This window comes from Uranotaenia lowii, chromosome 3 (genome assembly GCF_029784155.1).
Source record: "Uranotaenia lowii strain MFRU-FL chromosome 3, ASM2978415v1, whole genome shotgun sequence".
Lineage (NCBI taxonomy): Eukaryota > Metazoa > Arthropoda > Insecta > Diptera > Culicidae > Uranotaenia > Uranotaenia lowii.
Genome location: NC_073693.1, coordinates 189,290,289 through 189,317,817, shown reverse-complemented (window position 1 = coordinate 189,317,817; position 27,529 = coordinate 189,290,289). Strand labels below are relative to the sequence as shown.

Below are 27,529 nucleotides of genomic sequence, written 5' to 3'. Positions count from 1 at the left end.
ACGGGCCATAATTTTCGAAAGACTGAACTGTAACATGATATAATCCATTAAAGATGTAATTTTCAATCACATTGAATATAAACTTATAAAAGAAACCTAAATTTAAATTTAAGAAGATGTAAAATTATGTGTGAGGTTTCAATTTAACAACCATGTGTCAACACAAAGTTCTTTCATTAGTTGTTGTGGCAGGCCGCAAAAAGTTTATCCTGATGAATTTAACTTGTGAACTCTGTATCAAACTTGTTGTTTAAGAAATTTACCCTGCGTGGGCGTAAGTGTGAGTTCATAAATAGTGGATTGTGTTTTTAAATACAGCGCTCTCAAACGTTATCCCTATCATTTACTTCAGCGCCGAAGTGTAGTTTTAATTTTAAGTGAAATGAGGTTAAACTCATAATTGAAGAAAAGACTTCATTTAATGTTTGATTCTTGTTTTCCTAAAAAGGCAGATTTGAGCAAAAACAATACCTTCGATAGTTGAAGAAGGATAAAGGATCATGAGCGACATCACGCGTATGGCGACATTTTTGATTCGGAAAGGTCCAAGAATGTTCTGTTCTTCCATCTCGAAAACCAGTAAGTTTCGAAAATATTATTTCTATACCTACCATTTAATTTTGAATTCAATTTTATCATTCATTCGCCCGGGCATCAGGAGACCCGCAATTATTTGCATTGCATCAATCAAAATATTTCAAACGTTGTCTTGTGTGAACGAGACTTTGTAATTTCGGTTATTTCAGTTCTTGTTTTGGTTTACTTATTTAAAACCGACAACAATTCTAAAATATGTTTGCCTTTTCTAGGGACTCGGAGAGATTTCCGAAGTAGAATACCTACTACTTACTGAATTTGAATGCTCAAACCATCATAGATCCTTCTCCTGAGCAATCATGGTTGTCGTCTTCTTTGTCCTACTTTTTGAAAACCTCCAGACAGGGCAGTCTATCACCCAGGGTTATCTACAAAATATTGCTTTTTTGTAATCGCATCCCGGGCACAAAATCTCTAGAATTTTACTATTTCTCACATCGGAACAGTTAAAACTCAACTCGTTTTGACAAAATCGAAAATGATGACAGCTGCCAAAAGTAAACAATTTGGTTTATCAAAAGGGCGATGCTCTTTATTGACTATTATAATTATAATAAAGCTATGTTTATTTAAATATATAATACAAATTCATATTATGCACACCTTTGGTTTTGAACAGACTTTTTTTCTATTTTATAGTAAAACTATTAGTCAGATATTAAAAAATCTGAATTAATGGATTTTGAAAGTCATTAAATCGATAAAATAGAACCTGCCAAATGTTTTCGTCCTATTGAAATCTACAATGCGATTTCTCATTATCTAGCTCACCTGTTAATGTACGCGTCTTGAACACATTAAAAACGTTATGCATTTTCGAAAAGTCGTATTCTCATTTTTAGATAACTAAAATAAATTAAAAAGTAAATATGGTTTAAATTTGCATATTATTATAGAAATCATACAAAGTAATAATATATATATACATATAAAACACATAAAATTACAATAATCTTTGATATAACTGAGAGGCGCCCTTTTGATAAATTTAATTGTTTACTTTGTTTGCAATTAAATTGTTGTCAACAAAACGAAAAGTTTCCTTGAAAATTTATCGAGTGCGAAGCTGAGTTAAATTGACGGAATAGACGAGGATTTCGGTGGCCCCTGCAGCTGGATTTCGGCGGAATTGAGTAGGACAGAAGCCTTCTTAGCCTATAGCTTCTTTTCGGACGAATATTCCAGCTTTTGTGGAAATCAGGACGATCAGGAAAAGCGCTTGACGAAACGAAAAGCTTCTGGGCAGGTCTTCACGCGTTCACCTCATTGCATCGTTGGCCGTGCTGTGACGTTATGTTTTTGGTGACATTCTTTGAGAAAAATCCGTTTCATGATCAGGTAGCAATTGCCTAAGTGCCTTAAAAAGAACTACAGAAAAAGGATAATATAAAACCGATCTTTGCTGCGTGGGAATTTAACACCCTTCAATTTTCCTTGGAATTCCGTGTTCAAACCAGTGATTACAGGTATGTTTTCAGTAATAATATGTAAGCGCAACGATTTAAAAGTATTATGTCCAAAACTTTGATTTTCTAGGGATCCGTATACGCTGCAGCTGTTTCATCAGATAAATCGAAGATAACATCAATTCTGGTCTTGCTCACTAAGCGGGGTGCACGAATTAAATTTTAGACCGGAACAATAATTTCTGCAAGTGGTCATGGTCATCTATCGGTTGTTGTGGAAAAACATGCACAAAATGTTTTCGGTTCATTTGGAAAGCAGTATCCGGAAGTGCTTGAAACAGAATGACGTTTTCTACAGAACGAGTACGGATTTGAAAATACTTGTTCTGCAACTTAAATTTGGGTTTTGGAATAGGAAATCCATGACGGTTTCCACAGCACAGTGTTTTGTATACTTTAGCATCACTGCTTCTGAAGCAGCGTTGCAGGAATGTTGGCTACGGGGAGAATTATTTTCCCTCTGCAAAAGGATGACAAGAATTTCCGAGACGAGATGGAAGTTGCTCACGAATACAAACAGAGCCTACGAAAGGAAAATGTAACGAACAGCAAAAACCACTCTTAAGATTCAACCGGTTGTTGCCAAGGATTCTCGCAAGCGAATGCCTCCAAACCGATGGTCAGTATTTCTTCTTTTCATATCATATGTGCTTTTCTGGATTGATATGCCGTTTAAAATACTAATTTATGTTATTAAGTTCTGATCTCAAAATTGCTTTAATATTCACATTTTTTAACACAACTAAAGCCGAATTAATGATATCCAATTCATGTTTTCATTGAATAGAAGAAATAGCTCATGTTGTAGACCAAATAAAATATTAATTATCTTATTCCTATCTCCAGCTACCCAATAAGGAAATCGAAGGCGTACGGCAGCCGATTTATGTGGACTGTGGATTCTCAGATAAGCTAAGCTAAACTATTACGCAGAGAAAAGCTAAAAAACGATTATTGAACGTTGTCCAAAGAAAAGCAGAATGCCTGATCAGTTCTCATCATAAACGGTTTTCCACTGGCATACATCTAGAGCTTACTTAAAAGAAAGGTAGCTAACTTTTGATCTTCAAAATAGTTTTTCAGTTTCATTACAAGTAATGTTATAGATGAAAATTAACCGACGGCGTTTCTAAATGGGGTTATAAATAGCTCTTCCGCAATTTCCGTATGAAAACTACCGAGAAAATAGATTTTGCTGTTAATCATTGCGAAATGTTAGTTCATCAGAACAATTGATTACTTGAGACACGGTTCCCATAATCGCAGATTGAAAAATCGTTTGTTCAAATCGGAGTGTTATGTCTTATAAAAATTTAATAATTCTTAAAAAGAAATTTGAATTCAGAGTAAGACTAAATTCTGTGAACGAACAAAGTGGCAAATAAAATCAAAAATTATGTCTAGTGTTATAACTGTTTAATTATTTCGTCCAATAAAATTATTTGCTCAAAACTTGTATCATTTTTATCGTCCGAAAAAAATCCAATTGAAAAAAAGAAATCCGATTATAAAGTAGTCTTGTAATTTTAAACCACTCTCAATTAGTGCGGCTTACGTAAAAATAAGTGTCCTGTAATTTTCTATTGACCTGTAAAACTACGGTAAATGTCCTGCTCCTTTTTGTTACAGGATATTTGCTGTAATTTTATGAAAATTATGCCCCTGCAACTGTTCGTTTAATTATAAACACATTAAAGACTGTGAAAAAATCCAAAACGAGAAACACTGAAATTCGGTATTCTTTATCTTAGAAATCTTTGATTAAATTGATGAAATAATTTTTTTATCGTTTAGGTCATGACGTGCGAAGTTATTGCTTGGTATTAACGTCCATGTGATTGCCAAGCAAACATGACTTCTCGAAGGACGGCTTTGGGTGGCTAGACCGAGAGTCAATCATGAATAAGAAGGACCAAACAATATCAACACATTGCAATAATATGTGTGAGAATATAAATCGAAGTGAAAAGTAATTAGTTGAAAATTATGTTTTATTCTTAAATAATTCTACAGTTTACTAAACAACAGTTTAAACTATAACGTTTTAAAAATTAATTGAAATTTTTCTTACGACATTTAAAGTTTATTTCATCTGAAAATATTACTTTATTTTATAATGCTTTTTCAAATGTTGCAAAATAAATTTTCATTCCATAGTTCAAATGGTTTTATTTCATTGAGGATGCACCAACCAAGTCCATTTCTTATTCTATTAAAAATCCAATACAGAATATTGATGAATTTGGTACGGAAAATTTAAAACCCCGAAGAAATAAACAAGGTAGTTATGAGGTGTAACGTGATTTCCGGCTTGAATTTTACAAGAAGCACCAGCATACCATCAATCCTATGTGTCTGGTCGACGTGGACAACAGCACAATCTGCGGCATCTGGGTCTGGGCGGACAGGCTTTCACTTTGCTTTGGTTTAGTAGAATTATTCACATATTAGAATGTACGATGCAATATTATATCATCAATGATCTAAATTTCTGTCAAAAACGATGCTACGCTTTTGTGCGTCCTTCTTGACGTAAATTTACATCATTGATGATATAATTCTATGTTGAATGTGCTCTTAAATTATAGCCGGAAATTTTATGTCTTCAAGCGTTTCTGTATTTTCCAGTGTAATTTTATGTCAAAAGTGATGCTTCTTTTTTGTGCATCGTTTTTGACATAAATTTACACCAAAAAATTAATAGTGTGTAGCAGTACTATTCTTGTTTATTATCATCCGTATAAAACAAACCAAACAAACCCCCTAATTGAAATTAAATTATTTACAACATTTTTTGTGAAAAATGCCTTTGACTAAAATAGAACAAAAATATTCCTTCAAAAATTGACATCCCGCAGCAAAACGATATTTTTCCGAGAATCTTAACTCTCAATTAGGCTCAAATTTCATCAATCGTCGCTGCCGCGAAGCAAACTGTCACAAGATCACTTTGAATGGACGGGACCGAAAATAGACCCCATCCATGAGTCCAAGGTATCTCCGATCCTATTTCATTCATCCGCAGCCGGACGGGATTCAAACTGGTGGCACCAAAACGGCAGCGCGCAGTTATCAATCCTCCCACACATCACGGCACGGCCACGATTGATGAAGCAAATGCGGAACATCACCCATCCAATTGGGTATCTGTACACACATTTCGAGCGGTGGCTCCCGTCAATTTGAAAATCGTACTGATTAAGCTCTAAATAACTAATTGAGCTCAATTGAGGAAGATCAGAGTTTTTCCTGTGAACCTTGCCAATAACCAACCAGCTCCAAACTGACTAAACGCGTTCGCTTGCTCACACACGTTGGTACCCAGAGGAAATTCCTCTTACGTATGTATGGCTACGGATGCTGCCCGTTGGCTAAAGCCGGAGAGCAATTTAATTAATTAAACATCATCGACGACCAGAGCAGAGAGATCCAGGCGCATGGAAGGCGCAATCCGTGAAACGTTTGATTTGCATAGATTATATGTATGAGAAAACAGTTTAGCTGAATGATTCAGTTTCTCGATTCGATTGATATTTACATACATATGTTCAGTGGTTGTCTGATTTTTTTTTTTTTTGGTTTTCAATTATCATTCCCTCTGCTTAGGCTTTCAAAAAAATCGTCTCACAAATTGGCAAAAACTCTCACGCTTTAACGTTTGATTAATGTTTCGGGTCAATCATCTGATTGTGGTAGACACAGGAAAAGAATTAAAAACTAATAGATAGGTTTCTCCGAAAATTGATTGCCAGCCAATAGAAATTCATCGGAATCGGTCCATTTATGAGCTGTAGTTTTTTTTTAAATTTTATTTACATAGTATTCCGTCTCACGACAGCTGTAGTATATCGAATATTCAGCTTTCTCTGCTTGAATACGAAAAATACATGGCCGTGACGCGTATATTTTAAATGTTCAATTTTGTATTTAACTTAGCAACAAATTGAAGCCGCTCTGCTGAGGTAGGGGTTTATTTATGTTTAAAGTCATTTAAGATTGCTTGGCTACTTCAAAATATAATTCGTACCTTTTCATTAGGGCAACAGGCGAAACTGTTTCTCGTCAATTTTTAACTGCTTGTTTGAAAGATAGCATTTGAAATTTGGTGATACTTTCACTCTGTATGCTCCTCTATACGATTTCAGAATGCATTATAATAGGATTGCATTGCTATACAATTGAATTGCAAAATGTATGGTTCAAACAATAAGGGAATAAGTTTTAAGAAGACAATGTTCAGAAAATCAATCATTTTCACTGAGCCATGTTTTTCTACGTAGAGAACAAAAAAATCGAAGCAGTCAATGTTTTCTTATCCAACCAAATCCGGTAAACAATCATGCATGACAACGACGCTTCTGTATTTATTTAAGTTTTGATGTTCGACAAACATTCAACGAATATGTTCAGGATCGCCCCTGATGGCATGGATCGATAGCATCAGACCTTTCTTCAATGAAATGAAAACGATGAAAACCGTACACCTTCTTTCACACAATATTACAATGATTTAGTGGACAGTATTTACTAAGTGAACTTCTTACACAAACTCTGGCCGCTCTGTGCCTCCGACTATGGTCATTCAGGCTTCCAACTTAGGCCACACGGGTCGCTGACTTGTTTCCGTATCCGATGGTGGTTGGCTGAGAAAAGAGACCGAATCTTGGGCTGGCTTGGGCTTGACCCTTTGGAAAGCCTCTTCGTGTCCGAGGAAAACCGATGTTATTTTGGCGCACAACACCAACCGTTAACGCTAGAAGTATGGCATTAGGATGGTTCAACGGAGCTGGTTCTTTCCAGAACATGATACTTTTACCAATGAGGTACACTTTTACTACGTTAGTGCAAGAGAACGCGCAGTATTGAACTTCCTTGAATAAACATAAACAAAGCCTGCTTCGTGAAGCGTCGTTGTCAGGAAGCTTCATTTATCCTAGGCAATATGCGTCGCGAAATGGTCGAAAGTGACGTCACTCTTCTGAGTTTTCTAGCTTAAAACGAATTCTGATTTTTCAGTTTTTTGCGAAGTTTTCGGTACAATCTGCAGGCTTCACATATTTGCTCGAATACGATTTGCTAAGGGCCCAAAAAATTTCAACCGTTCTCACTTGAGGTCAATTTGACATATTCATATTTTTCGGTGCAATTTGGACTTTGTTGGATTGATACCTAGCCATCGTGTCTTTGCGTAGTGAACTGATGCCAAATCCGGCCAAAACAGTACTGGGAGCAGATTATGCTAGCGGATTATGGGGAGCATTCGACGGTTCAGGCACTCTCGGACAGCTGTATTTATTGAGTCAGTAGTCACGAACGACTCGGAATGCATGCCACACCCAAAACCATTGCCTTTTTACCGAAATTTTCGGTGAAAATTGATCTCTCCACCTCGTCTATACTTTGGCTATCAAAAACGGTGTAATATTGGTCACCCGGAAGCGTATTGTAATCAAAATTTGCAATAGGTTTCGTCGTCGATGATAACGCACACCATTTTCCATACAGAAGATGATCTTATAATTTACGAGCACTTGGTTTGACGGAAGCGCTTTGTCCTGAGACCTAATCTTATCTTGGTACGATGGACAGTGCTGAGAGGGATTCACGTTTTTGGTCACATCTTGAACTGAGGCAGTTTTCTTACCGGCCTAAGCACTCAAAACTTTCCGTTTCAATGTTTTGTCCGCCGGACAAGGTTTCTGCCCAGATTTTTTTGTCCACGAAGCTGCTTTCTTCTCCATACTTTCGAGTCAAATTGCTGAACGCTCCAACGTTTATTTCTTCCATTTTCGCCAACTTACTCAGCGAAATGTTAGGGAATGGAACTCCATTTGTGCATGATAGTTTCGCGCTTTTCTGGGGAAATGCTTCTTCACGAAGATTATGAAAAGTGAAACACAGACTTCTAAGTTAAACTGTAAACAACAACATCCATCAGAAATTGGCTGTTTAAACGTCATCCGGAATGGGACACCCTATAGTCACACATTAAATTGCAAACATTTCACCATCATAGTCTACTTGTTATGAATAACAATTTTCTACAAACTTCTTCCTCGAAGTTGGAACTAGAAATTCTTAAATTCTGAACTGCAAAGCGTGTTGGATTTTTTTATAGAACATAAATAGTGATTTACTATTGATTTTCCACACATTTTGGCGGAAGTCTTCAAACAAATGTGAAGTCGTGCTACAGCCAAATGAGCTGAAACTTAATGGAAGTCATTTTTTCACCTTAAGGCACCAATCTTGGGGGTGTCCCGTTGAATAAATGATTTATATTGCTCTGAGCCAATCTCAAGTATTCGTTTCTTCCAAAGATTTTTTTTACATATTAGTATTGTGTATCTTCGATACTTAACTTGCTTTACTTGCTTTACAGGCCCATAGTTCTCGACAAATCGTTACGAAATGTGCGCTCTTTGTGGAATAATCGACTCGGAGAGGAGAAAAAAAACCACACTGTTTGTACTGTGATACCTTCCAAAGATCCACTAATTCAGAAGCTATTTCCAATCAATTACATTACTCGAAATTGAGTTGCTGTAGACTGATGAACAAATAGACACAACAAAGAATTGAATTAGAAGCAACAAGATCTGACCGTGTCTGGCCGGAGAACATCTTGTTGGTCACGGCTGGAAGAAGCACACCTTCTCGGCAACAGCAGTTCGCAGAATCAGGAGGAGGGCAACAGTCTATAAAACCGTAATGATTGTCCACCTCTTTTGACTGGTCCCGTGCAGCAGTCAATCGTCCAGTCATTCAGCAGCAATATACAGCTCAATCACGGCTGCCTGCTTCCCTCCCCCAATCCACTTGGTTTGATGGGCCTTGTCCATCCATCCGTCCTAGCTTTTGGCTTCGAAGTTTGCTTTCGACCCCTTTCTTGCTGGCTTTTCGTGGTAGCCTTTATGGCCTCCGGGGCCCTTGCTACGAACCCTAGTTTGAGCAGCCCCCGGGTTGCTCCACGTTGTTGTGAGTGAGGTTAAACAAGAGGGCGGGAAAGTATGTGGTAAACATGAAAATAATAATGATTCTGAAATGTTTGCCACCGGGTTTGTGGTTTGGTTTAGGGAAGAAAAGTGAAAACCAGGTCTACCCAATGTGTGCAGTAGTAGCAGTAGCATTAATGGTCAATAGTTGGAGGAAAAAATGGTTGAAAAGGAGGAAGCAAATTGGTCCGATAAAGAGCAGTGCTTTTGCGACTGCAGTCAGGTATCAATTTGTAGGGATCAGAACAGTAATTACGATCAAAAATCCGTCCTAATAGCCACAATATTTACAAAAACAATAATCTTATCCAGGACTTCCGAAAGTCACCTTGAAAGCAATCCTAAGCTCAAGGGACTCAGGTAAACTTCTCGCAAAGAAAATCCAAATGTTTAGTGAAAGAAAAATACGCCAAACTTTGCAAAAAGGTCAATGAGTATGCAAAGTTCATAAATTTTGCAACTACACTTCCAAATGGTACACACCAAAAATTTTCTAAATTTAAACGAGCCAGAAACGCTTCAACACCTAAATTATTGTTTCATCTAATTCAAATCTGATCTAATTTTACATTACTTTGAACCTAAATGTCTAAACGACCCAAAATTAAGCTTCGAATGATGTATAATTATGTGCCTTTAAACACAATTAAAGTCTAAACAAAATGAGTGTGTAAAGCTAATGGGTTTTTGTTTTGTTTTGTTTCGGAAAATTGCTTACGTCTTTCGCAAAGCTTATATAAGCAGGTGCGGTTCGGGGATGGAAATAGTGACATCGACTTAAACTGTGATGGATTTCGACAATGGGAGCGGATCTATATGCTGCCACGTAAAAATCATTTGCCAACGGACACGGAACAATATTTTCTAATGTGAGTTCCCGCTGCACACGATGCCCTTCAAGGACAGCAAGGTATGACTTACTATTTTGTTTGTGATTGAAATACAAAATTAAATTTTATATTTTAGGAAAACATATAGGATAGGATAGCAAATGTCGAAGAGTCGCCCAGCCACGCTCCGGAACTAGCTGGTGCCCTTACACTCCAATGAGCGGTCCCCCGAAAAAAGTTGCTGAGCTGAACCAGCTGATCCAGTTTCCTGACCTAGTGGTTTCCAAAATATTGGATGGATTTGTTTATCCAATAAGCAGACAAAAAAGTAACCCGCAGTGAAGTATCACAAAAGTATATTGTGGTAATAGTTCGGTAAGCACTTAAATTTTACTTTTTGCCGCCATGCGCTAAATAGAACCGTTTAGCTTTTTTAAGTTTAAGTTGACACTTGGCCAGGCTCAACAAATTAAAAAAAACATTTGTAGGTAGAAACAGAAGGGTGCAAGTACCTAACTCAGTTCAATAATAGGTTTAGCATGCTCATGCATGTTTTATACTCTATGCTTTAATGCACACTTGGTGCAAATTGAGGCGTTTAGGCGCAAGTGATCAAATAATAGTTTCGAGAAAAGACGCTTAAAAATTGTTAAGGTGTTCGATTTTCCATATATTTTTTGAGGTCGAGCAGTTTCCATTTTATCGAAAAAATGAAAATAAAAAAATCGGTTTTCAGGTTTTTTACCAGTTTAAGATAGAATGAATATGAAGAATCAAATTATATGTTGATGATTTTGGCAATTACATCACTCTGATCCCAAGTGCTTTGATTGAAAGGACTGTTATATTATTGATTTATCACCCATTTATAATATTTCCTACCTATTAATAAGCGAAGAGAAAACAAGGCAGATGCTATAAAGACTTTTTTTAAACGCCTTTGTGTAGGCAATTAATTATGTGTTGTACATTTTTGTTCTTTACATTTCCTTATGTATTTTGTTTAGTTTTAAAACGTACTTTGTCTATCCAATAGCGGTAAAAATTACAATTAGAAAAACGGAAAATATCATTTGCTTGATACCAATATTTGTAAAACTCCGATTCTTGTTATTATCTTGAAGTCACTTAAATCTTCTCAAGTTTCATATGTTTACTTTGTCAATCGTGGTGAATTCTGCATCAAAGTTTCTTTACATTAGGAACGCTAATCATGTTGCGTTCAAATAAACTAGACAGAATTTGCAATTGAGGCCTGTCGTAATTTTCCATTTATTCTGAAAAGAATTTCACGATTAATTTTTTAATTGTTGGCAGCAGTGAAAACTGCTGAACCAAACAAGACTAATTTCTTTTCCTTTTGATCTTCAGTCTCGATTGAAATACTATATTGGTATTATTTTTTTTATGAATGTGGTTATAATAATCTCCTAACATCTCGGTATTCTTTTCAAACTATGACCAAACAAATCAATTTTGCTCGAACAAGGTAAGAAGCTCAGAGATCTGATATTTGAGTTATGATCTATGCCGTTGAAGAATTTGAAGTTACCAAGTCAAGGTTAAAAATGAATTTTCATGCCAAACAAAATAATTTGATAATCATGTTTTGCTAAAGTTAGGACGAATTAGTGAATGTTTTTTTTATGTTCTCAATTTGACCGTAGATTGAAAAGAATCAGATAATTGGACTTCATAAAGACTAATGCACATAAATATATGTTGACATGAAGTTCAGATTCATTAAAAATAAAAGTACATTTTTTATTAGAACTTTAGCTACGTTTATATCTTCAGCATCTGTTGCTATAAACCTTTTTATGTAATTTAACAGTAACCTACTGTATCAGCAGTTTTTAATCGTAGCCTTAGAAACCATTATCATCCCATAAAGTTATTGTCTATATACAGGCGTATAAGGCTATCAGTGGAAAATGTGGAACTATTTGACTCATTTGTATAATGGAGTGTATAAACTCAGGCGTTTAATTGAACATATTCTAGTGCTGTAGTTGCTCACATCGTCTTTGCCAGCTAAATTTAAACTTACAGATTGTATTATGCGTGAGACGAATATGCTTATGATATGTATCGTTTTGTTGTTAAAGACAAATTAAAATAACCTTATGTATAGAAACTTAAAGCGAAATTATAAATGCTGTGTCAATAAACAATAATGATTTCCTACCATGAATTGGCAATAAACTAGGAATAATGTAACGTTATTGAAATAAAACTTGTTTACCACGGATACAGCTTCATTGCTTTTGAACATGAAAGATGACATTTCCTACTAATTGCTTTTAAAGCCTCGTGCACACTCGGCAACTTGAAGTGCGATTTCGGTTGATTAGACTTGTTTATGTTTACATTTTGGTTGCTGAAAGTCCCCCATACTTGTCGGGAGACTGGAGACAAGCATCTCTTCGTTTAGTTGATAATATAAACATGAACAAGTCTCAGCAACCGAGATCGCATTTCAAGTTGCCGAGTGTGGACTAGGCTTAAGAAAAGATCGAACGTTACACAACGCAATGTAATTTTTGAAATGATATAAATTTATGTCAAAAAAGATGCTTCACGTGTGTGCGTCCAATTTCACATAAATTTACATCATCGATGATTTAATATTGCGTCGAATATGTCATAAAATTAATGATTTAGAATTTATGGCTTCAAGCGTTTCTGTTTTCTCCAGTGTAATTTTATGTCAAAAGTGATGCTTCAATTATGTGCATCTTATTTGACATAAATTTACACCAAAAAATTAATAGTGTGTATGTATGCTGTGGAGACAATGCGAAGAAAAGTTTTCGCCGTGCAGCCCCGGGATGCCAAATTAGTGTTCATAATCCCCGGCTAATAACCACAGTGTTATGTCTCGAGATAATTACAGTGTTTATGACATTTCTCCTAATCCACAGCAAAGCAAAAATACTGATAGCTTTGGCCATCTCGGCCGCACCCCATCCCCCTCTGTCCTTTCGTGTTTCAGACGGGTATATAGTGTCACACCGCAAATCTCACACATAAAATCAAAAGAAAAACAAACCACACAGAAACAGAAAACGTTCGGTTCTGTTGGTGTCGGTCGTCTGCGGCGCGCGGGGTGGAAAAACTGCATAGAACCAGCTCCCTCATACAGACAAACGGAAGGACTTTGGTAACCCAGAAAATCCATTACTGAATTTTAATGATTTTCCTTTCGGAAACCAGCAGCTGACCGGTGCCAAAATATCCGGGTCCGGCTGTAACCGAATTTCATTACGATTATGAACAAAAATTTGAAAACTGAATTGGGACTTGAATACATTTACAAACAGTTTATTTTCCACTAAATTTTAGTCGGAATTAACTTTTCAGATGTCAATGCCATACACGTCTTTATTTAATATTTAGACATAAAAAATGGCAAAATGCTCAATAAATCAGAAACGCGCCGTTCCAAATATTACTTTTGTTTATGACAATCAAACGAGAAAAATTCTAACACACTGAATAATATTTTTTGACAATTAAAAATTTGAATTAGATCCAAAGCATTGAGATCTAATCTCAGAATCAGAATTGTGAATCAATCTTGGCCATTATTTAAAATCAAAAACATTGCAAATCGAAGGGAAACTTGAAATCTTATTAGAGACATAACAGAAGAATTTTGGGAAAATGTTGAAAAATATAGACTGTTCCAGAAATTAACGGTGGTTTTGAATAGATTTTTTTTTTGCAGTTTACTGGCTGCGTCCTTTTGTTTACACATTTCGGTACGTGATAACATAAAAAAACATTAAGTTTGTGATTACATTTCAAAATGCGTGGTCTTACTACGGAGAAGAGAAAAAGTATCGTGCACAAATCGTGTACTGTGAGTCGAATTTCAGTGAGAAAATTGGCCAAAGAAGAGGATATGAGCATCGGAGCGTACGGACAGCTATTAGAAAATATGGTGAACTTTGTACATTTGAAGATGAACCGAGGAGTGGTCGAAAATCTGGTCCTGTAAGTCCTGCGACGTCTAACGTGATGCGTGCTAAAGAGCGATTTGGGCTCAAGACGTACCGCATTATCATGGACGATGAAGCATATGTGAAATTGGACTGTAAAACCCTTCTTGGGCCACAATACTTCATTACACGCAAGGACAAGGATATCCCCGAAACGGAGAAGGCCATTTACATCGAAAATTTTGGCAAGAAGGTGATGGTATGGCAGGCAATTTGCAAGTGCGACAAAATATCTAGTCCGTACGTCACCTCGGAAACAATGAACACCCAGAACTGTAGATATCAATGAATGCCTCCAGAAACGTTTATTGCTGATGATCAAGCAGCGTCATGGACCCGTCATATTTTGGCCCGATTTGGCATAATGCTTATAATTTCTAGAACAGTCTATAATATCAATTTACTTCCAGTAGTTATTCAATGGTTGCTAAACATCGAAATCTAATTTACTCACTGGAACATCAGGTTACAAATCTTACCCGATTAAAATCTCTAAGTTTGTTTACGTAACTATAGACATTCAGGAAACCATTAAAAAAATCAACTTTTCAACCTTGAGTTAGAGACACCCGGAGCATTGATTTATTTATTTTCAATAAACTGCAAGTAGCAAATTTTCGTTTAGGCCATGTCATGTGGAACGTGCTCGCAACCATCATGTCAAACATGAGCTCCGGCACCTTTCGGTCGCAATCATCATGAGTCTGATGTGCTTTGTCACGAGAATGTAGCCATTTGTCGACGGAATGACTAATGAACGGAGCTCGTACAGGTGGGACTCTTGAATCACCGAGTAACATACCCACTGCCCAGAACTTACTGGTTACTTCTGTCCCTGACAGCCGCACCAGTAAACAATAAAAAGTAATTGGAAGCTACAAATGACAAAATATGTTCACCAACATGATTTTATGGATCCGTTGAGTTGGAAGGGAAACTTGCTTCCACACACGAGGGACCGTTTATTACAGTTGTTTCTCGTTGGGTGTTACATACTTATTTATGCATTATGCATGATGGTAGCGAACCGAACTCATGTCCGTGTTGCCCATCCAAGTACGTACGCGCAAGGATTCTTCCGAGATCGACGACAACGGCCTATCTCAGACATGTATGACGCCAAGAGACGCCATGCTGGGCAAACGATTCATCGCACCTTTCAATTTGCCGGGGGAAACGTGGAACGTCATTGATTCCGGTTCTGCTGGCCAGACCATATCTGTGTCGTTCATTTGCCAATAGCTGCAGAAACCAATAACTGCTGTCAATTAGTGGGCACAATTAAGTGCATTTTCCCGTTATGGATAGTTGGACTCGGGATAGCGTCTGCTACATATTTTTCAAGGATTGTTTTCACTGATAATGAAGAATATTATCATGGTAACTGATGACTATAATTGAAAGTGTTCGAACACATTTTGGTTTTGAATAAGATTTCATTCGTTGTTAAATTCAATACTTTGCAGTTCAACTAAGTTAGATATATGAAGCTGGCATGTATTCTAAATGGGTGAAGGATAATATCCATGCTTACACAAAAAAAACACAAATCGATCAAAAAACTTTATACCCATTCAAGATGATTCTCGGACTTTAGAGTTACGAAAAAAAAACAGGAAAACCGCGATTACCCAACGTTTGCACCAAATGGTGTTTGTCCAAAAAACGAAAACTCACCAGAGATCTTTTTCCGCAAGAAATTGTGATACACAGTCAAAGTCTCGGTCACATTTCACCCGATGGTGACGACGACACGATGCTGGTGATGCCAAATTGTCTCACAAAAAAAATCCAACTAGAAACTCCAACGGAACCATGTGCATACATTCAGCAACAAGATAGCGCGGAGAATGAAGCAAAAGATGAGAAAAAAAAATTGTCAAGCAAAATCGACTTACCTATTTTTGGCGGCCGCAGCTCGATCCCGTTGGCGTCTATTTTTAAACCAATTTCCCACCTGTGTCGGTGTGAGACCGGTGGCCTGGGCCAGTTCCCGCTTCTTGGTCGGATTCGGATACGGATCCTGCAAGTACCACTCTCTTAGCAAACTGCGCGTCCGCTCTTTGAAGCAGTGTGTCTTCTGTTCGCCATCCCAGATCGTCCGGGGAAGCGGAAATTTTTTCCGGACACGGTACTTATCGACGGGACCTTCGGCGGGCGCGAAATCCAGTCGCGAAAGGGACACGTCAAGCAGGAAAAAATCACGCCATCCAGCCAGAAGAATCACGGAAATATGAAAAGAAACCGAGAAAACCAGGTTAGAAAAGTGAAAATTCTATTTTTTTTTCTGTTGGTCGGCCGCTGCTCGTTGACCGGCTTCTTCTTCATAGAGATACCCGCAGTTCAACTGTTTGCGACAGGAAATTGAAGTCAATAGATTGAGGTGTCGCCATGTGGCGGAGTGCTCTTGTACCGAGAGATACGGAAGATTGATTTATCGCATTGCTTGCCGTTTTTTATTGAACCGCGCAGCGTCTGTAAAAGCAATTAAAATAGGTGTGAGAATTTAGTATTACATCGATCCGTTCGTATCTGTAATTCCTTTTTTTTTAAAATGGTGCTTCAGCACTCGTTTTCTTCCAGTGACACATTTGTTACACAACCGAAGACCATTGGAAGGCCTACTTTTTTTAATTCTTATGAATTCTGAACCCACACTCGACGTTGGATATCAAGATGCCAATCAAAAAGGGGGCTATGAGGCTTTATTGGCGATTTGCAGCAAAACTTTTTGACATGCAACGCCAACTGTATTTCAATTACGGAACTAACAAAAGGGTGATGATAGCTGTTTTTCAACATGGCAGTGAATACAAATTGTTTAGAAAATTACATTTTTTGAGGAAACTATTAAATTTAAGACACTTATAATGACTGAATCTATTAAGAAAATCTTTATTTTACTTATTTATAAACCATTTCTATGAGAATGTGAAGTTTTTTATTGGTTTTCCTGGCAAATTTTTTTAGATTCAAACCACGAGGAAGCTGTATCGATTGAGGATTAAAACTAGAATTATGAAGCTTTGAACCAATGTTTCACCTAACAATTGCTGAACACATTTCAGTAACATTTGCTGAACACAAAATGGTAAATGGTTTCGCTGAGGTTCGCGAACCATTTACCAGAAGATTAGTGATTTCCAGTATTCAACCTGAGCTGAATTTCAGAACCCAACACGAAAAATAATAAAAAGGTAAAATTTACCGAGATAAAAAGGTGAACGCTCGTGAAAGCCAAAAAGGTAACTTCTACCTCTTCGAGGTGAAACTCACCTCACAGCGAGGTAAAGTTTACCTGAATCGAACTGGAAAAAAGGTTCAATTCACCGAGAAAAAAGGCGAATCCAAAAAAGGTAAATCTTACCTCGTTGCAAGGTGAAGTTCACCTGAATTGAGCTGAATAAAAAAGTATAATTCACCTAGAAAAAAAAGGTAAATCCAAATAAGGTAAAGCTTACCTCGTAGCGAGGTTAAGTTGACCTGGATTGAGCTAAACAAAACGGTACAATTCTTCTCGAAAAAAGGTAACAATTTGCCGAACCCCTTTTATTGAGGTTAAGCTGTTTTGTCATTCAGGAACAAGTTTTGTGTGCCTAATATGTGAAAATCGGAATAGAAAGGTAAGTGTTTTCTTAGATATCATTTAGTTGTGCTGGTTCTCATCATAATACATTGCTTTTGTTTCAGATCGGCACCGGATGACGGTGTATTCCACGTCATCCTCCAGCCGGAAAAGCCGAACCTGACCGGATTAGTCGAACGGAGGAGATCATGAATGTACGCAACGCAGGAGGATTCAGCGGCCATGGCGGCTCAGATGAAAGCGAAGCCGAATTACCAGTCCCTATTTATCTCCAATAAATATAACTTTTTATCTCCAATAAATATAATTTTTAAATATAATTTTTAAATATAATTTGTAAATATAATTTTTGAATTTATTTTGTATTTTTTTAATCCTTATTGAAGAAACCAATCAAACCAACCATCATTTACCTTTTAAATCAGTAAATGGGAAAACGGTATTATTTACTATTTTGCTAGGTGAATGCGAAAAGGTAGAATTTACCTTTTTGCTAGGTGAATTGAAAAAAGGTAAAATTTACCTCAAAAGAGGGGTGGAAAAAATTCACCTCGCAAAAAGGTACATTTTACCTTTTTTTTATTTTCCGTGAATAAATTATCGACAAACGAATATCATTTGTTTGTGTTGAATATGTCGTTTGGTCCCGTTCCTTGTTGCTTCATGAATAATTAAATTAAAAAAGAGATATTTAAAGTTTGAGAATATAAAATTTATGATTCAGAATTTAAAATACAATTTAAATAAAATATATGAATGAATACATATGAACTACAAAATTTTATTTGAGTTCCCTACCCTGGAAAAGTTTTGCATTTTTTCGTCACCCTTCTTGTTTTCGTTACCATAAGAATTTTGATTAATTCTTATTCCATTTAACCTTGCGAAATTCCTTTGAACTATTAGTCAATTTACAAGCCTTTTTTCGAAGGTTGATACCAATCTGATAATGTTTCTCAATTAAAAAAAGGGTTAATATTTCTATCTCTTTAATGATTCCATCATCTAAATTGATCCATTCTAATTATTCTCAAATCTTGAACGTTTAATTAAATATTTTACATTTTAAATGGGATACCTTATTCAATCCTGCAATTTTTGTGACTTTGGAGGAGTCAAATTTGAATCAAATTTAAAGGTCTTTTTTATTTTAAGCAGCTTCCTTCTTTCGCCAATTGCATGTTGGAAGTAGGGAAACGGTTTTCTTCATACACGTTCTCTAGCACTTTTCTCTTTGCTCCTTCTCCCTCTAGCATTTATGATCTGAATGCTTGAAGGTACGGGCGTTTAGTTTTTTGTCCACAGTTATATTTCTTCAAACTCGACTTGAATCGAATTGAATATTTCGAAAACTTGTTAATCCAATAAATTCTTCAGTACACTCAGTAATGTTGGAGCTTATAATAATACGAGTGGTTTCTTGATAAATATGGCCTTGATTCCAAAAGCCTAAACTGCCCAGATCGCTCTAAGTTGGCATATCACAATTTTTTCCGGAAATCTAAAAATTTACGCAGATACAAAAACGAATACGTTTCAAAATATATGAACGATAGCGTAATTCTCACTTTCTTACCATTTCCTCAAATAAAATCCCTATGAATATGAAAAACAACTCCGAAACTTTAGAATTTTTCTTGATGTTTTGGAAATAATACTACTTAACATCATCATTTTGATCGAAGTGCCCTCTGAACGTCGTTTAGAGCTGCAAATCGCCAATAGCTTACTAAGAAATTTTACCTTCAATTCAATGACTGCAACCTGTACCTAAGAGCAAGTTCACTCGTGTTGGAAGAAAGTGCTAGAAGTTTTGACACTTGTTGCACATTTTGAATATTTTACATTGCAAAACATTTTTCAAGATCTGCTGCCGTCAAATTTCTTTACAACACTGTTTCTATTTCAGGCGTATCTGATATAAATCCAACCATGTTTGCATCACAGCGTGCTAGAATAGACATAGTATTGTAAAAAAATTGACTGCCGCAGATCTTGGAAAAATTGACATTGTATAATTTTCAAAATGTGCTGGAGAGTTTAAATTTCTACCACTTTCTTCCAATACCAGTGAACTTGCTTCAAGGGCACCTGTATCCGTGGTCCAAACCCATAGTACATGAAAAAAAAACGAGTAGGCCTCACTGAAAAGCTCCATGTATGTACACAGCATGCTTGCCTACTTACAAAAATCGTTAGGAAAATTTAACAGTTTTATATAGAATGGCATTTAAAATTATCAATTTCACCGATGTTAGTTATTCGATTCTTTTGAAAAGAGCTTTAGATTGAAGATTCATTCTTCAAGCTCATCGGAAATTATTTTTTTGCATTGGATATTTGGATTTGGACCATGAGTATGAATAATAACTTTCATCGACGTTCCTTTTTGTGGAAAGCAAACAATGTATTATTTTTCTTTAAATCCCGGAAAAAAGAAATCAATTGACTTATGTTAAAAACTTAATAACGATCTAACAAACTTCATATTTTTGTGATGACAAATCAATTTGTTTGAATTTGTTTTTTCGAATATCACAAAAAAAGGTTGTCTTTTCATTTAAGCATACTGCTAGTTTGTAAACAAAGATAACGAACATCACCCCACTTCACCGCGCTCTCCAAGCCTACTTGCTGTAAAAGTCAGATAATCTAGTACCACAGACAAACAGACGGTACGCTCGTGTTTCATTCTTCGCAAACCGGTTTAGATTTTTCAGAAGCTAGGCAATGCCGACACTAGAGTCCACTGCATTCGAATTATCAACAAACAAAACTACCGTTAGGAAAAATAACGTTCGTGCGAAAGGATAAATTTTGGTCTTAATTTATTTCATTAAGTTTTTATTTATTACTTTATTCATCAAATAAGGAAACCAGAAACGATAGCCCAGGTGATGAAAGAGAAAAACTATTGTGCGGATAAGGTGGCAAATCATGTTCGTTTCATTCCGGTGCGTTAGTCGTTGGTCAAAGAATTTATGATTAGAAAAATGGTCCGGAAGTAAAGATCCAGCCGAACATGTGTTATTTGAACTCAAGCGAAATTGTATCGAAGCTTCTACTGGAAGTCTCTCTTTTCCATCGATCTTGCTCAAAACATTTCAAAGAAAAGTGTTCGAAAACGAAAATATCGAATCCAAAAGATGGTCCTGAGGGCTCAAAATAGCGAATCTTGGAAAAGTGTCACGATGTGAATTGTCTTTTTTTTTAACTTAGTTTTAATAAATTGCATTTATGTTGAATAAAATTCGCTAACTTTATTTCACTCCTTTTCCTTTTTGTTAATTACCCTGTTGGGTTTTCTGAATCAGAAAGACTTTTCAGCTTTGGTTGGTTGATCATAAGATCGTTACTTTCGAAAGTATATTCTTTCCGTAACATGGAGAAATGCTTGATAAAGTTGTCAATGTGAGCGGTGTGAAAAGAAGGAAATACCGGTGCCATCTCCAATCCTTCGAGTTCTTCAGAAATCTTCCAATCTGAACTCCTTGGATGGGAACTAGATTGTAATTTGTCTGCAAAAGCACAGTAGTTTCTGTCACTTCTGAAATACAAAATTTAGGACTAATTTATAGAAGGAAAAAAAAAACTCTCTTAAGAGCAAGTTCACTGGTGTTGGGAGAGAGTGGTAGAAATTTTGACACTTTTAGGGCATCTGTATTCGTGGTCTATTCTTGGGTCTAATTTATACAAGAATTGAACCAAATAAATAAGATCCGATCCCATGAAAAAACTGGCAACTGCACTTGTGTTCCATTAACTGTCAAACGGTTTAGAACTGCGTCAAATTGGATCCAAATCTCATCAGTTTTGGATCAATCCTTATACCAGCTCTAAAAAAAGTTGAGTTGAAACTGGTATAATGGATCACCAATGCGGTTGCTCGGGTCGGAATTTGGGTCTAAACCGGCTGTTTGGACCACGGATACAGGTGCTCTTAGCACATTTTGAAAATTGTGCCATGCAAAAACATTTTCAAGATCTGTGGCCTTCATGTTTTTTTACAACATGTGTTGTTAGTTTCGCATGCTGTGATGCAAAAACAGCAATATTTCTATCACATACGGCTGAAATAGAAACAGTGTTGTAAAAAAATACAACGCCAAAAGATCTTGAAATCATTTTTGCATGGTAAAATTTTAAAAATGTCAAAATTTCTACCACTTTTTCCCAACATCAGTGAACTTGCTCTAACAAATGATAAATTGATTGTTTACGTTTTAGTGAGAAACGCCAAATTGCCATAGGTGACCATGATCCATTTTGGAATTGTAATTGATTGGTAGGCAGTGGGTGGTATGAATAAGAAAATAGCAATTGCTTCGGAAGCCTTTACTTTGCTTTAACTTTAGAATGGCAAAATTTGAAAGCATTTGTTAAACTAGGTATGGAAAAGCAGAGTAAAACTCCGGAATAATAATATGAATGCCATTCGAAGTATTTGACTCACAAAACTGCTCGAAAATAGCAAAAAAAGCAATTACTATTTCTATTTTTCTTGTCCTGTCTGTTTGTCTGTGCTAGTACTTGAATGACCTTGGCTGTAACCCGTACGTAGATAACGTCACTTCAAGGTAATGAAGAAGGCTTTGTCACGAACAATCATTCTTCTATATGGACCTTCAATGTAGCCAACGCCATCTAAAGAGATCCGGCAACAAAAATAAAGCATAAACTTGACAGATTTCTTTCAATTTTGCATTTAAAAAACCTAAACACCCCTCATTTTGAAGGTGTGTGTGTGTAGAATGTTGCTACTATTTTGATTTTGGAATTCACTCTTCAGTTGTCAAAATGCCGTCAAAATCCGAGCTACTCGCACGCAAAGCTGGCAAAATCGCTAAATGTTGCCAAATCAACCATTACAAATGTAATAAAAGTGTTTGGGGAACGTTTGTCGACAGCCAGGAAGTCTAGATCGGGGGTAATCGAAAACTGGAAGCCGCTGAGCCGACAAAGAGTGTTGCCGGTAGTTTCAAGCGAAACCCTAACCTCTCTCTCTGAGATGCCGCAAATAAGCTGGGTGTATCGTCTACAACCGTGCATCGAGCCAAAAATCGAGCCGGACTTTCGACTTACAAGAAGGTAGTGACTTCGAATCGCGATGATAAACAAAATACGACGGCCAGAGCGCGATCCCGGAGGCTGTACACGACGATGCTGACGAAGTTTGACTGCGTGGTAATGGACGACGAAACCTATATCAAAGCCGACTACAAGCAGCTTCCGGGACAGGAGTTTTATACGGCAAAAGGAAGGGGAAAGGTAGCAGATATTTTCAAGCACATGAAACTGTCAAAGTTCGCGAAGAAATATCTGGTTTGGCAAGCCATGTATACCTGTAGCTTGAAAAGCAGCATTTTCATAGCTTCCGAGACTGTCAACCAAGAAATTTACGTGAAAGAGTGTTTGAATTACCGCCTGCTGCCTTTCCTGAAGAAACACGGTTGTTCCGTACTGTTTTGGCCGGATTTGGCATCTTGCCATTACGGTTAAAAGGCCATGGAGTGATATGCCGCCAACAAAGTGCAGGTGGTTCCCAAGGACAAGAACCCTCCCAACACGCCAGAGCTCCACTCAATTGAGAAATACTGGGCTATTGTCAAGCGGAACCTAAAGAAGACCAAAAAAACTGCTAAGGACGAGCAGCAGTTCAAGACAAACTGGTTTTCTGCGGCGAAAAAGGTGGACAAGGTGGCTGTACAAAATCTTATGGCAGGGGTTAAGCGTAAGGCTCGGCAATTAGGATTTGGAAAAGCGGAAGCCTAACTGAATATTTTTCCTGAATTTTATACTAATTAAACTTGAAAAAGAAATTTAATTTGGTTTTTTAAATAAACGATTTCACCGATTTACACGCGTTTTCCCTTGACCAAATATTGACCGTATCACCCTTTAGCCATGGTAACCAACGTGTGTCTTGGAAAAACAAATCAGCATAAAACGTATCTGTTGCATATCTCTTATTTGAGATTTTTATCAACTTCTTGAATTATAAAATAAGCAACACATATTTTTGAAAATCGTCGCGATCAGATCAAAAGCTAAATCTGCAATCAATTAATGTGCATCAAAATAATAAATGTTAAACCATTTTTTCACACCAAATAAATGAAAAGAGTTGGTAAACCATGTGTGTACGATCAATTTTGCGATTGACTGTATCTGTTGGAAGTTAGCCATCTACAATACTTCAAAAGATGAAAATATATTTTGATTGATTTTTCGGACGAAGTGGTAACCTAATGTTGCCATCCGGAAAACACTTGAATTAATTTTGAAATAAACCGAAACTCAGCTTTGAAGCGCTGATTTTTTTTATTGGTTGCTATTTAAAGATTAACTTGACCAAAGCACGGCGATAAATAGTTTGTCTGGTAAAATTTAAACATCTTAAAGTGATTACAAAATTCATTTTTTTTCTTCTCCCGAATTATTTGACGCACCGTTGGAATGAGTCAAACAAACCTACATGACTTGGGAAATGTTCAAAATATTCAAATTAACAAAATCGCCACCCACCGATAATATTCTGATTGCCACAAATTGAGTCTTCCCTATTTTGGATAGTGTTTTGCTGGCTAGGAGTATGCAACGTGAGGCGTTTTCTGAAATGCATAGCTTATTTATTGACACAGGGTCTCATGAGAATTAGATGATTATCTTTAACAACCGAATGCCTGATTATCATAACTGATATGTTTACCTAGCTCGTTGCCGGTAGAGTCTATTTTCCGAATGTCATATCAAGTTATACTTGCTTCTGATATTTATCCTAAATATTTGAATAGATTGGATGTTTAAGTATAATTTTAATATTAATTTAAAAATATAATAATTTACTAGAAGTCTGAGCAAAAAACTTATGTTATCGAAGCAGTTGGTTGATCTTAGAAATAAAAAATCTCTTGGAAACGATAACGGGGTGGAGTAGGCTAATTTACGAATGGGTCTGTTAAGTTCCCGATTTTACTACTATTTCTTCGACTTTAAAAACTTGCACGCTTTCCAGTATTCTGCTGCTTTGAAAATTCCTCATTCATGCAAATAGCAATAATAAAAAAAAACATTTTAGACTGAAACTAAAAAAACAACATGTTTTATTGTATGCAAATTGACGCAGATTACTCTTTCCTAACAAATTATCTATTAAAAGGGATTCCTAGACATTAAATCCGAGCAAACTAACGATCCTCATCAGCGACGAGTAATCGACACTCACCTAATGGCCGTCCGCGTAGTTTTTCTGCCTCGTGATAGTGAGCTTCCAGCCACATGGCCTGCAGTTTGGCGTGAGATGACTTCGTGAATTTGTGCCGTTCAAGAATTGCATAAAGCTCCCTGTAACAAAAACAAAATTGGAAAAAAATGATCAATCATTAAGGGAATGAGCAGCGCTGCACAAAAACATTCAACCGTAAATTGAAAAATCGATACCCACGAGAAACGAGAAACGGAAATCTACCCGGGATTGAGCTGTGTTCGATTGTAAATGTGGTAATTTTCAAACCAAAATAGATATGCCCACGAGAATGCCCACCGAACCTAGGTTGTGATACAGCCTCAGATTGGAGGCATACCAAAACAGAAAAATCAATCCAAATCACTCCCAATAAGACCCAAACATGACCTACTCTCGGTAGCATCATACCTCGACTAGCAACAACAACGACAAAGAAGAAAAAATGGACGAGCAGCAAATTATCTTAATAAGCACGTTTTCCAACCACACATAATCATGTTCTCTAAATCGTAAACGATCGCTCTTCTGGCTAGATGATAAAAGTATAATCATTCGATCCAATTGCCAGGTCACTGAACAAAACCAACATTGGATAAACATGATGATCGAGGAAGGAAATTTGAAGAGAAAAAAAGCCTAACAACACCCAAACAACAGCTTACATTTAACTAGCTATAAACTACAATTACTCAGCATAGCTTTTCTCTGCTTGTTCGACGGGTTTTTTTTCTCCTTCCTTCTGTCAGCTGTGCGAACAATTTTCGCTCGTACCCAGCCGATTGTGTGTAGGTACCTACCTATCGTTGTTTTGCTAATGAAATAATTTATCCAAAATTAAAAAGAGAAAATTTCCAAATTACGTATCGCGCATGAGCGAGATCATTATTACAATTTGTTGCATTCACCATTCTTCCCGAGTCCCAGCTCCAGCTCCATAGATAGGCAGGTAGGTACAATCGTGTGCTGGAGCATAAATATGAAGGCGAACCGCTCGCGATGAGAAAGTTTATCGCGTCCGTCACCCCAAACAATGGGGAGGTTGATCGTTTGTTGAAAGTCTTCAAATTTGCTATCAATTATCGACTGATCAGCAGCAGATTACGGTGAACGATTATTATCTGAATCGGTTGGTGTGAGCGCCTTTGAAAAGCCAATTAGTCACGTTTATCACTGTGTTACACACATCTGCGCAGCACTGATAGACTAGCGTAACATTTGAGGGAACTGTCAACAGACTTCCAATGGTTACAATTTTGAATTGGCGTTCACAAACGACAGATTTACAATCAATTGAAATCGTCATAAGGGGGGAGTAGGGTCTAACACTTTCGAAAAATCCATTTTTTTTATTTTGTTTTTTTTTTCTTATTGTAAAACATTTCTAGAATGTTGTGTCAAATTTTCAAGTCAATCGAAGCAAAACTGTAGAAATTATAGGCCTTTATCTCCTCTTATCTAATACTGCAAGAATTCTAGAGCAGAAACTTCAAACGCGTTTTTCTCGAAAGCACATTTTTAAAATCAGTGGACATCGTCATTTGAAAACTATTTTACCGATTCTTTTCAAATTTGGAACATATTTTCTACATATAAAATACCAAACCCCAACGATTTGCTTTTTTTTTACTTTGGGGAGATTTTACAGGTAAAAAATGGCGGATTTTTTCGTGAAAAATCGTAGTTTTTACTTCAAACAGCCACAAAAATTTCATAAAAAAATTTTTTTAGTTAAATAAAATCGTTGGAGTCGAGAAAAAAAATCTATTAAAAATATTTTGCTCTGATTTCTTTACTTCAGATGATTCTGTGCTGAGATACAGTGTCCACCGCAAATCCTGTTTTCTAAAAGGCGTCCTGGAAAGTGCTCAGTCACCGGCTCATTTTCAATATTTTTCTTCGAAAAAATTACTAAATGTTCTTTTAAAAATGCTTTGTATAATGCAAAACATTTGAATACATTTGTTTGAATAATAGCTCTAAAAAAAATTCGTGAAAACGGTGTTTTTTTTACCCGTTAGACCCTACTCCCCCCATAATGTGCAATCTGGAATATGTTATTTTTGTGGGTCGAAAACTCTGCAATTGGGATTAATTTGAACATAAACTGTTTCGGGAGATATTTTTGAAAAAAAAAGGTCGGGTATTTGATTCAAAATTTTCCAATCCAAAAACCAAACCCAAAAACATTAAATGTAAATTTTTCATCAGCACATCAGCAGTGCACAAGGTTTCCCGAAAAGTTATAATGTTTATTTAAAAGAAACTCACTATATTTAACCGTTTTTTAAATCAAAACTGAATTTGAGTTTGTTGTTTAATTTTGAAAATAAAATGAATAAACCCAGGAAAAATCCGAGAAATTCTTCACAGTTTCCAGGCATACGAGTTTTGCCGGGCATCTCTTAAATTTATTATTAAAAATATTGAAACGCCCAATCAAACGATTTTTTCTTAACGAGCTGTACAATGCCTTGATAAGAGTACCAAACCACAATAGAAAAATTTGGACCCAAAATCCCAAAAAAAAACTAGGACCCTAATTTGAGGACCTGAAAAAATATTTATCTAACGTGAAATTTTCCCAGAAATGAATATCTACCGGATTTGATCGGCACCGCCTGAGTGAAGTGTTATTTGACCAGAAATTAGCAATTTTCTCTATATGTCCTAGCAACATAAAATTATAAGTCATTTAAATTCCATAAAACGATCTGAAAGGTTTTCGAAAACATAAAATCATTTTAAAGGGATCATTCAAAGATTTTAAGATTTCAATAAGCGATCTGTTTTGCCCCTCTTTACCAC

General features: G+C 36.4%; 1 protein-coding gene and 1 long non-coding RNA gene across 2 annotated transcripts in view; one reads left to right on the top strand and one right to left on the bottom strand.

Annotated features, from left to right (window-relative positions):
- LOC129751932 (homeobox protein SIX3) overlaps positions 1 to 27,529 on the bottom strand; it is a 198,547-nt gene that overhangs the window by 161,599 nt on the left and 9,419 nt on the right. The window contains exons 2-3 of the mRNA XM_055747725.1: positions 24,704 to 24,822; positions 15,791 to 16,040 (exon numbers count right to left, since the gene is read on the bottom strand). Of these exons, the coding sequence (XP_055603700.1) occupies positions 15,791 to 16,040; positions 24,704 to 24,822 (369 nt within the window). The remainder of the gene's footprint in view (positions 1 to 15,790; positions 16,041 to 24,703; positions 24,823 to 27,529) is intronic.
- On the top strand, positions 1,542 to 3,453 carry LOC129751935 (uncharacterized). The gene is made up of 3 exons (XR_008738828.1): positions 1,542 to 2,063; positions 2,134 to 2,682; positions 2,910 to 3,453. It is a non-coding gene; the product is annotated as an uncharacterized LOC129751935 (long non-coding RNA).